This window comes from Castor canadensis, chromosome 4, assembly GCF_047511655.1.
Source record: "Castor canadensis chromosome 4, mCasCan1.hap1v2, whole genome shotgun sequence".
NCBI classification, from domain to species: domain Eukaryota; kingdom Metazoa; phylum Chordata; class Mammalia; order Rodentia; family Castoridae; genus Castor; species Castor canadensis.
This window is the reverse complement of record NC_133389.1, coordinates 56,970,301-56,982,249: the sequence shown is the minus strand read 5'-3', so window position 1 is coordinate 56,982,249 and position 11,949 is coordinate 56,970,301. Positions and strand designations below refer to the sequence as shown.

At 39.0% G+C, this 11,949-nt stretch overlaps 1 protein-coding gene across 3 annotated transcripts; it reads right to left on the bottom strand.

Annotated features, from left to right (window-relative positions):
* Window positions 1-617: 617 nt before the first annotated feature.
* LOC109686409 (myosin regulatory light polypeptide 9) lies at window positions 618-11,403 on the bottom strand. 3 transcript variants are annotated; one of them, XM_074070234.1, is made up of 5 exons: window positions 7,664-7,693; window positions 7,005-7,119; window positions 6,393-6,591; window positions 5,728-5,889; window positions 618-2,753 (listed from the first exon to the last, which is right to left on the bottom strand). In XM_074070234.1, the coding sequence occupies exons 3-5, from the start codon at window positions 6,574-6,576 to the stop codon at window positions 2,581-2,583; spliced, it is 519 nt and encodes a 172-aa protein (XP_073926335.1). In that variant the 5' UTR covers window positions 6,577-6,591; window positions 7,005-7,119; window positions 7,664-7,693; the 3' UTR covers window positions 618-2,580. The 3 variants fall into 3 exon arrangements, with proteins under 3 accessions (XP_073926335.1, XP_020019282.1, XP_020019281.1); XM_020163693.2 differs by lacking the exons at window positions 7,005-7,119; window positions 7,664-7,693 and adding an exon at window positions 11,265-11,403; XM_020163692.2 differs by lacking the exon at window positions 7,005-7,119 and having other exon boundaries at window positions 7,664-7,814.
* Window positions 11,404-11,949: the final 546 nt, after the last annotated feature.

Genomic DNA, 11,949 nt, shown 5'->3' with positions numbered 1-11,949 from the left:
TGGGAGGATGGTGGTTTAAGACCAGCCCAGGCAAAAAAGTTATGGGGACTCCCATCTCAATCAGTAACCCTGGTGTGACCTGTGATTCCAGCTCCTTGGGAGGCCACAGACAGGAGTATCGCAGCCTGAGACCCTATCTGAAAAATAACTAAAACAAGGGCTGGGGGGCATGGCTGAAGTGGTAAGAGTGCCTGACTAGCAAGTACAACCTGAGTTTCAACCCCACTACTGCCAAAGGAAAAACAAAATTAGTTCCCTAACACATTTTGTTTCTATTAACTTCCAAGCCCTTTGAACATCTTCTATTTGATACTTAAAATCTAGGTGTTATACTTCTTACTGCCATTCCTAAACTCACACTTTGTACAAAATGATTCTTTTTCCTTCTCAGACTTTGCTCTGCCCTCCCCTCCACTCCCCACACCAGTAACATTCAATTCCTTTTCTGAGTCTTAGATGTCCTTGATCAAATAACAGCTGGGCCCTGGTAACAGAGTAGCAATACACCCACTGAGTTGGTTTTATCAGAACTTTTAAAATGATTCCGTTCAAGGTAATTTTTATCATGAAAACTTTTTAGAGACAGGCTTTACAAATAAATCATCGGTAGGAAGAGATTCTTTTAGCTTTTTATTGGCAATCATCCTTGCTTAAGCAAAGTCCAGTTACTAAGCAGAGAATCCATTACTAAATTAGGAGACTCATTTAAAGTAGACCATTCACTGTTTATAATGAAAGGGGGGCTTTTTGAGCAGTTATCCAAAATAAAAATGCAGATATTGTAAGAGATAATTTAGTAGTGGAAAAGTTGCTACTTATTCTTTGCTGGAGATTTGTTAACAAAGCAGAGGTTATAATTTTTTTTAGTTGAAATGGAAATTTTAGCACAATAGTGGTAACCTGGAGAAAGTATTTTGTTTAAACTACTGAAACAAATTCAGGCAGAAAATTAAGGCAGGGCCTATGATTCTAATCTTAACAAGGGCAAAGACTAGTCCTCCAACTCTTATCCTTTATGACTAGCCTTACCAAGTTAAAGGATTTAGCTCTCCCATCCTACAGAGTATAATCAATGACCTGCTATCCAAAAACATTCAGTGATTGTTTATTGAATGAGGTAATAGTTTTCTCCAAAGGTAAGTCTTGATAATAGTAGCATAAAACTTGAAACTGTTAGAGTAATTATCAATTGCTCATCTTCACAGGGTAATTGTCACTCTTCAACAAAATTTTCCACCAGTGTTTCAAATCTTTTTAAACTCATGAATCTTTGAGAGTCAGTTTTTTGAAGCCGAAAGAGAATAAAACTCTTCTACACCCTGATTAACTCTACAAAGTCCTGCATTTCTTCACATAGCAGAAGTTATTTTTAGGATTGAAACAATGACCTCACTTCCTCAGTCATGTAGCTTCAGCTGTTTTGATTGTGGGCAGGTCAGGAATGTCTAAAATTCGTATATGGACTCATGATGAACTTCTGTGTATTTCAATAGAGGTTGCTATATTAAAGAGAAGCTGTATACAATAGAAAATACTCTATTTCCAACAAGTGGAAATGCAACATAAAATTCTGCCTTCTTGGTATAAGTACTCCCCAGAACCTCTGGAGCTAAAATAGTTTTTAAAATAGGACAAATGAAAATTATGCTTAGTGGCCTGGTCTAATTTTAAATGACATGAAGTCATAAATGAAAGTTTAAAACCAATAAAGCAGGAACACATAAGGCAAGTACACCACGCTTAAGGACTTAAAGATACTAAAGTGATCACATTTATACAAAGTCTACAGATAATTTTAAAATTTGGAAGACAGTACAGGAAACCTGATTAAGGCAGTTAAAATTAGATTTCCTTGGGAGGGTGAGAAATGAATAGAAGAGAGCATTGTTAAGAGACCAAGAGTACGAGAGAAGTCTAATAAGAACATCTTTTTCCATCTTTGGTATTTGTGAGACAGGGTCTTGCTACGTGGTCCTTGCTGGCCTGGAGCTCACTATGCAGCCAGGTTGCCTCAGCCTCCCTAGTGCTGAGATTACAGGCCTGTGCCCCACCCCCATCCCTGCCATAATTACTTTGTTGATGATAACTACAGTTAACACTGTTGAGGACCCATCAAGTGCTGGCACTGGGGTTACAGGCATGTGTCACCACACCCAGTTTATAAATATCATTTTCTAGGATTTACTACTTCTACCTTTCTTTGACATATGCAACTAGAACTAACAGAAGTCAAACTCCAGCAAATAAGAAATCTAAACAAGTATTTTATCATAAAGTTTTAATTACAGTTCAGAAAAAAATTGAGTAAATAACTTTCTCTGAAAAAATATATTGACTCTGTGTGGACTGCAGTTATTCAGGGGGATGGGACCACTGGTAAATTACCCTATTTTCCATTCTGAAAATGACAAAAAGTCCCAGGTCCAGTTTGATTATAAAGATGCCCCAAGTGGCTGAGAATAAATACAAAACAAGAAAGGCAAAAGCTATAAAGCCAAAGGCATGCAACAGGCTCTAAGAGAAAATCTCAGAAATACCCAAATGGCAACAAGGATCATGTGGCTGGAATTTGAAGTTCTTTCAGTCATCTTTGTCTTTTGCTCCATGTTTAAGGATGCGCGTGAATTCGATGTAATTGAAATTTCCCTTTTTGTCAATAGGGGCTTCTCTGTACAGCTCATCCACTTCCTCATCTGTAAACCGATCACCCATAGTTGTCAGCAGCTCTCTCAGGTAATCCTCCTGAATAGTGCCTAGAGCATAAAGAACTGGGGATCAGAATACGTAAAACTCTGGGGACTAATACAAGGAATATACACTTAACTATGCACATTCTAGATGTTAAGAGACTACAAACATACAAATATATGAAATACAGTGTTTCCACTTGCTTTAAAAACCTCAGCAGACAGATGCCTAGACAAATAAATGCCCAGCTACTTAGCAGCATTTCTCTGCCCTGTCAATCGGCCTGCACATCCTTCTGATCTCTTGATGATAGTGACTAACATATGCTTAAACAAAGTTAATAAAAAAGTATGATTAAGGAACCAAAGCCTCATGATTCCTTAAAGTGGCATGAATGTTCACACCTATTCTATATGCAAATAGAGCTTACTTACCACATAAATCAATACCACATCATAAACCTCAAGAAAGTGCTCTAGTGGAAAGAACACTGGAGTCCTGAGGCCTGGTTCTAACAATCTACTTTATTTTAGGCAGGCATTTCACTTTACCTCTGACTTTGGTTTTCTCATATGTAAAATGAGGGTGTTTTTTTTTGTTTTTTTGTGAGTAGACAGGGTCTTGCTATGTAGCCCCTGCTGGCCTTGAACTTGAGATCCTCCTGTCTCTCTCTGCTAAGTATAGGCATGTGGCACCACACCTGGTCAAAATGAGGCTTTTAATGTCTACAAACCTAATTCATATGTCAACAAATACTGCCAGGCCTAGCATGTGTAGAAACATGGAGTACTTGAGCATCAAATATGTCACTGACACTATGCTAGGCAGTGGGAATGTACAGTGATGAGCCAAAGGTATGCTTTTTACTCTGAGATTTTGATAATCAAGGTTCTCATAAAACCTGCCTGCCCAGAAGAAAGAATACAATTACTCATAAATATAAAACAGAAACAAAAGTCTAAGTGTGACCTCTGATTTATTATCTAGTATTGCTATTTTTAAAATGTTCCCCAAGGAACTTATATACTATAGGTGGTAAATAATTAAAATACAGAGATTTTTGAAATCAATAAATTAAAAAACTGACAATTTCCTTGTGAAATTAAGGTAAAATACTGATAACACATTTCACATGGTGAGTTAGAAAAGTAAACTCTAGGAGCTGTGATTTTTCACTGATTGAATCCCTGATTTTTTTTTTTTTTTTTTTTGCTGGTACTGGGGTTTGGACCCAGGCCTTGCACTTGACTAGGCACCTGCTTTACCAGTTGGGTGGTTCATACACCTAACCCCAACCCCAGGTTTAAAAAGTTCCCCAAAGCTTACACTCTTAGCTTGGTAGAAATAAACTCATCTCCATCCAAGTCACTCAACTGTCATATACACCCATCATCTAAGATGTGAAAGGGTCAGTGGTAGGTGCTAGAAAGGGATACAAAGACAGGAATGGAACACTGTTTAAGACAGAGCCATTACCCACAAGTAAAAAGAAACTGTGATGACTGGGCATAAATACAGAACTGAAACAGTGTGTGTGCCTGGAGATGGATACAAATAAAATACTTGGTACATAGAGGGAACGGAGAGGCTTTGTTTTCCTAGGAGTCAGAAGAAACAATAAGAAACCAAAGGCAAGGCTCCATAAAGCATGTGACCAGTGAAATGAGTGTGAATAGGTAACATATTTCATTCTTTAACAGTTTTATTCTCTTCCATTAAAAAAATAAAACCTCGCTGGGCACAGTGACTCACACCTGTATCGCAGCTACTTGGGAGGTGGAAATCGGAAAGATCACTGTGTTAGGCCAACATGGGCAAAAGGTTTTTAACACTCCATCTCAACAAAAAAGCTGGGCTTGGTGGCATGCACATATCATTCCAGCTACCCAGGAAGAGTAAAAGAGGAGGATTAAAGTCCAGGCCAGTCAGACAAAACACTTGAGACCTTACCTGAAAAATAACTAAAGCAAAAAAGGCTAGGAGTGTGGCTCAAGTGGTAGAGTGCCTGCCTAGCAAACATGAGGCCCTGAGTTCATAATCTCAGTACCTCAAAAAACTGAAAAACAAAACAAACAAAATTTAAAAACCTACCTGCTCACAATAAAAAAATTAAAGCAACATAGGTGCCTTAAGAGGGAGGGATAAAAAGAGTAAATCTCTCCCTATTCTTCCTCCATTCCACCATTTCCAGAAATAAGAGATTTTTGTTTGTTTCAAGTGCTGGGGATTGAACCCAGGGCCATGTACATGCTAAGGGTAAATGCTCTACCACTGAGCTACATTCCACCCCTCCATCATTTTTGATATAAGGTCTTGCTATGCCTGCCCTCAAACTCTCAATTCTCCTACCTCGGCCTCCTGAATGCTGGGATTACAGGCATGCTCCACTATACCCCACAATACTTTGTGAGAGTGAATTCTATGTCAGGCAGTATACTAAGCACTGAAGTACATTATCTCAACTCATTATTTAATCCTCACAAAGACCCTATGAGATAAGTAGTATTGCTTATTTCACAAATAAGGTAACAATAACTGAGAGAAGTTAAGTAACTTGTCCAAAGTTACAAAGCTATTATGTAGCTGGAGAGGAATCTGAAACCAAGTAGTGTGATTCCAGAGCCTAAGCTCTGCTAGATTCATTTTACAATAGATGCTAGATAGCAGATATACACAACTTTAGACCTGAGGGAAACCTGCTAAGCAAACACAGGATTGTACTAGTGTCAAAGTCTATAGCAACTTACATTTTACCCAAGATTGCTCTAGTGAAAGTGATTTACTCAACATGTTTACCTTGTGGAATTAATCTCCTAGTAAAAGAGAAACCTCAATTTCCCAAAGAAATTTCAAATACAATCTATGAAACTCTGTAAACTAGAGGCAGTGATGTGAGTGATGAACAGGCCAAAGGAAAAACCTGTCCAAAAACATAGGGGCAGTATAAGCCAGTAGGTGTTATGTTATCATATTTTAAGTTATTTAGTTACCATAACTAAAAATTAAGTCACTTCGTAATTAAAGGTTCCCCTGACTTACCTGTTGCTTCTTCATCAAAGCAAGCAAAAGCATTTCTGATGACATCTTCTGGATCTGTGCCATTTAACTTCTCACCAAACATGGTGAGGAACATGGTGAAATTGATGGGGCCCGGAGCCTCATTCATCATGGCATCCAAATATTCATCAGTTGGATTTTTCCCTAAACATAAAAGGTCATTAATTAAATTATATTATGAAACATATCAGTTATTAATCAAAGATAATCATTTGTATAGTTTGTTACTTACATTCATGACAGCAAAACTATTGGGGAAACAAATCCTCTCAATGAATACAGACTTTATTAAAAGCTCAGAGGTTGTAAGATATTGCACTGGGATGTCAGAAGAATAGTACTGCTTTCATACTCGACACACAAATAAGCCTCTCTCCCCCTCCCTCTCTCTCTCTCTCTCTCTCTCTCTCTCACACACACACACACACACACACACACACACACACACACACAGCCCGCAGCCCAATCATGAGATAAGTATAGGAATCTATCTGCAGGTATCCCAGTGGTAAACACTGCTCAAGACTTTATTTGAATCTTAACAGATTTGTTAGACTGACTCCACAGAACTTTAAGATTAATGAAATAAGTACAAAAGGCATTATGGAAATCATACCCAATATATTAATATGAAAACTGAGCATTACCCAGTGAAGCAAGCATATCATGCAGATCTTCCTTATCAATGAAGCCATCTCTGTTCTGGTCGATCATGTTGAAGGCCTCTTTGAACTCCTGGATCTGTGACTGGTCAAACATAGCAAACACATTGGAGGTTGCGCGCTGAGGGCGCTTCTTGGTGGTCTTGGTCTTTGCCCTTTTGCTTGACATGGTGACAGTTAAATCCTAATTAAGGCAGGATCCAAGAAAAACAAAATTAAGATTACTTAGGTCTGAATCAAAACAATGATTAACAAAAGTAAGCTGAATCAACCTTCCTGCTATGTCTAAGCTACTTAGAGATCAATGTATCTTCAGTGGGATAATATCACTTAATAAAACGCTATCAAATAATGGAAACTATAACTCAAAGAATCAAACTAAAAGAGAAAAAACAGACTCATGTTTTTGAGTTCACTCATCCTTTTAAGTTGTGAATTTTTATAAATGGCCCAAAACTTATTTCAAATTCCAAATTACAACCAGTTATCAATTCAAAGCTCACAAGATTACATATCCTAAGTATGCCTATACAGCTTAACAACTGGTTTAATAACAACAACAACAAAAAACCCCAAGAAACAAAAACACTTAGCTACCTGGGAAATGGTACCAGTTCTGTACGTCAGTGCTATGGGGGTGGGCTAAGAAATACTAATTCATCTTCAGTAGGACCATCACTCTGTAGCCCTCACCAAAACCAGGGGTCCCATTCTATGGTGGATAGAAGGAAAGGAAGAAGGAAGACTGACTGATGGAACAGGTCTTCTCTCCCAATCACCATTGACAAATGTTGTTCTATATTAAACTTACTATATTTCTTACTATACCCTCACTTCTGGGTTCAAAGTAATTTAAGAAACATTTTGCTGAAAGGCTACTGGAAAAGTATAGAAAACTAAAGTTAATTCATCTGTAATTAAGTTTTATAGACACTATACTCCATCCAGACCAGTTCCTTGCATTAGTTACACTAAATCACTTGATATAACTAATATCTTTAAACAGAAACGAGAGCACAAGTTTTAAAGCAATTTAAATAGTTTTAGAGAACTATTTAAGAAGTACAGAAACTACCTTTGCTCTCTAATAATCTAAATTTATCCCTGTAAAATTTAAGTTAAAAATAAAAAGAATTCTAATAATACACAAAAATGAAAAGGCAATTTTCCTTTCAACACTCAATTTTTAAACACTATAAAAATTTGTTTGAAGTTAAAAATCCCGTAAGTTATCAGACAATAAAACTCTACTATACCATCCTTAAGCGTTGAGATGGAGATGGTAGTCTGCAGAACTCCTGATCAGTAAGAGTAAGACACTGTATCGAGTTATATTCTCCCAAGCAGGTCTAAAATAGGCGCTACTGATTTCACTCTGACCAAGATAAGTTTTAAAGCTTACGTTCGGAAAACAACATTTAGCTATGATGTGGCAAAACACTATGCCCTTGCTCTATAAATAAGTCTGTGGACTGCAAAGAATGAACTACTACCTAGCACTCAGCACTCAAAGTGACCTTTAGACTATGTCTCCTATGAGTTTAAAAAGTTATTTCTTACATTCTTTCCTTAATTACACCATACAACCCAGACCAAACTCAATTATGGAAATAATTAGAAAAGCTCCTTATTTACATTATTTTTACCTAAATATGTTTTCAGATTTTAGTGGGAAATTCCAGAAAGGGTAGTCACAAAATCCAGTCCATCCAATATAGCACTTCGATACAGTGGAATGTGGAATGTGTCATTGGAAAGATGCACCATACACGACACAAATTGTATACTCCTGAATTTTTCTTTAATCATTCTTTAGGAGGCTCCTTTTCATAACCTATCTAAGGCATTTGTGAATGCCACTTGGGGGCTGTAAATTTCATTGAACTATTCAAAGTTACATTTTTCCCTATATTCTAAATGTTGTTTTAAAAACTACAAGAAGTTAGAGAGTGCATTATTCCACTCCCTCTTAAATGTACTCAAGGACTTGGGATGAGTGGTTGAGACCCAGTTCATATCTCTTTAGTATTTTAGGCATGTCATGCCTTTGCCAAAGCACATCTTTAAAAATAGTCTGTTTTGTATGACATTGTTTTTCCCCAATGATGCAGAAATGTCAGCTATTTTAAGAACAAAGAAACTGATGGGAATTACAGGCTAAATGGTTGACATAACTAATTTTTTAATCAACAAATCTCATGTACTAACTTGGGGGGGGCGGTCCTCCTATCTTCAAGGACCTTAAAATATAGTTGGGGAGGTGACTATAAAGAAATGTGTTGATTGGCTCAACTTATGAAATGAGTGCATAGTTTTCATTCCTGAGGTATGACTCTAAAGTTAAAACAATGTGCAACAATGATGAAAAATAACACATCAGATGGCATGTGACTGCCAAATACTTTGAATTCAGAAAGGACTTTGAGTATTTCTAAGATTCATGGGTGGGGAGAGAACTGAAAAAACCCTGTGCAGAAATTTGGAAGCTACAAAATACCTTTAGAATTAAGAAATATGGATGTTAGTCTAACAATTAAGGTAATTAATTCTATCAAAAACTGATAGTGTAATGTTGGGCAAGTTACTACCTGGGCCTTAACTTAGTCAGGACTGAATTCTGATCTATGAGTTCACCTCCCACCAGAAACCTGGAGTCCTACAGCAATAGGAAGTTCAGCTTCACAATCAATTGTTCCAAAATAAGGAAACTGTGGGGGTTTTTTCCTACAAAACTAAAAGTATGGGCAGAATAAACAGTATGGAGAGAATCAAATCAAATCAGGAACATTGGTATGCTCTCAAGGAGATAATCTCTGATATCAGTAGAATCTTTGCTATGGTTTTAGTTTGCTGTCCATTTTACTTGTCTCCAACAAGTGAGACTGTAATTCCACACATAACAAGCTTTGTGCAAGTGCAGAAGTTGTTTTAAAAAGCTAAGGTAAAATAAAACAAACTACTTCATACACCAGCATAAATATACTTTATTTAGAATAGATGGAAAGATTACCTGATATTTCCAAATTATGAGAACCCCCACTTGTAAAGTTGATCTTTATCTTGGAAGTGCTTAAAAAAAAGATCTTTAGTGTGAGGGGGTATTTGTTGTTGAAACTTGAAAAGCAGGGAGATTTGCAGAGCATACTTCTACAGAATATATGAGGATTTCAGACTCATGAGAAAGTGAAAGCAGTGAAGAATGATCAAGAACATTCGGTTTACAGATGGAAAGCAACATAACCTTGTTTTTAAGACAGGGAGTAAGGGGAGTGCTGGTGGCAATCAAATTTGTGATTTGGGTTTTCTCTCTTTTTTTTTTTTTTCTGATGAGATAGAACAATCATTAAAGGCTGATACAAAAGGAGAGATACAAATCATGCTCAGGTAAAAAAGATGTTAGACTAGACTAAAAGGTGGGAAAAATAGAAGACAACTTCAACGCGGCCTTCAAACATACATGAAGAGCAAGCGGAAGAGTTTTCAGAAACTTTAGAAATGCAAACCCTCTTAGAAACTAAGTTATCTGAAGATTGTGAAAAACCTATAAAATCTATCCCGTGGGACTAAGCCATAGTAATATACTTTAGATTGCTTACTTAAAATTCTAGGATCTAGCACTTATAAAGTGGTAATAAACGTAATCTATAAAGTTTTCCTACAGAAAACTTAAGTTGAGAAAATGAGAGAAATATGATATATCCTTTAATGAGAAACTCCCATTTTAGAATTGGGAAATCACATATCCTTTAGTGAAAAACTCTCATCTTAGAACTAAGATAATTAAATTGCACCTAGTTATTTGGTCTGCTTTCCAAATCCACAGCAAATCTACATCTTGTTTAATCAATGCACTTTTTTTCAACCTGAGTTCTTCTGGTGCTCACAGTTCTTTTAAAAGTTTATTTCCAGTTGGTGTTTCTGTTCTAAGTAAACTAAGTTTTCATTTCTTATGCAAACTTCCGGTTGAAAATCGGATTAGTTCCCTCAGACTGCCACACCCAAAAGTTCTTACCACTGACAAAGATCCGGGCTGATTTGCCAGTAAAGTCTCACTTTTGAAAATAAAATGCTTTTCTGGTTAACCCTTATTAAGGGCGTTCCAGAAAACGAAACAAATACCAACAATTTCAATGAACAATCGTTTTCTTCTCCTTTAGATATAAAACTACGCATTTAAGAAATTAAAACTTAACCGAACCCACATTTCTGTTTCAAAAGACTCTGAGCAACTGACATTCTTGCTAAACTACTTCCAAAACACTTTGGCAAATTAACTAAACAGTCTCCACCGAAAGGTATTGTATCTGGGAATTTTGCCTCGAGCGGCCAACTAAACCCCAAACCCCTTTGTCCAGACAAATTTAGAGGGAAAAGTTCTAATCAGAGGAGCGGATTCTAGGCTCCAATTTGGGCTGCTGATTCCTACTACACGCAACCGCACAGCTGCAACAACAGCTGCTGGGGGGTGCGGGGCGGGAAGGTCCTGGGCTACAGTTTTGGCGCAAACTCTCTCGATTCGGGCAAGTTTACGTTACAAACTAAACATAGTCCGGGTGTCAGCTCTGTGGGGCTCGGGTTTCGCGGGCCCGGCAGTCGCCCAAGTGCAAGACGCCAGCGAGCTAAGCCACATTTTCCAAGCTCCAAGTTTGGGCACAGGAGCGAAGTTTTCATCTGGGCTCCTTCCCGCCATGGCCTGTGATCCCACAGCTGGCCCCAGAGCTCAAAACCCGGGATCCGGCGGGAACACCTGCCCAGGAACACTCCGGAGTCGGGGTTCCCGCTACTGCCCTTCCAACCGCCCCGCGGGGATGCGTGTCCGAGATGGACCTCTCGGGCCCGACCGCGAACACCACTCACCCTGCACAGCCGCGAGAATCGAGCGCCTCGGCGAACCCCTTGATACCCTTCTAGCCCCAGAGCCGCTAAAAAATCAACACTTCCGGCCTCCGCTTAACAAACCGGAAGGAAGCCGAGTCCCCATTCTTGGCCAAAAGAGTGGGCCAAACTTAGTGGAAGAGCGAACGGGAGGGAAGTTGCCAGTGTGGTCAGCAGGCGCAACATGGACCGAGTGCACGGGTAGGAAGTATAAAGCGGGCACTCAGAACGTAAATGAATGTGTAATGGCTCGGAGGTTCTGATTATTGAGTTTCAAGTCTTTTTTGTACTCCTTCTTGCACCTTAAGCTTTCCTCCCCCCTCTCATGTCCGCAGATGGTTGTGTCCGTCCTGTGGCTTTGCCTCTCGGCACATTCCAGGGCACGGCCAGGGGCGGGAGCCCTTAGTCCAACTCCTTATAGGGAAATCGTTGTGAAGGCTGCGGGGCCCACGTGATTGGACCTGGCCTCGCTCCGGAGCGCCGTCGCCGGGCCGTAGTGCGCCTGCGCAGCTGCTGCTTGAGCCCGCGCGCTTCTGGGTTTGCGGCTGGCGCGCGCGTAGCTGGGGAGGATATGCGCAGTTGATTCGCTCAGTTTTAGGAAGCGTATCACCTCTTCCGCACTGGTGGAAGCATTGCGAAGTCTCAGGGGCCCTCAGCTAAGTGCCCA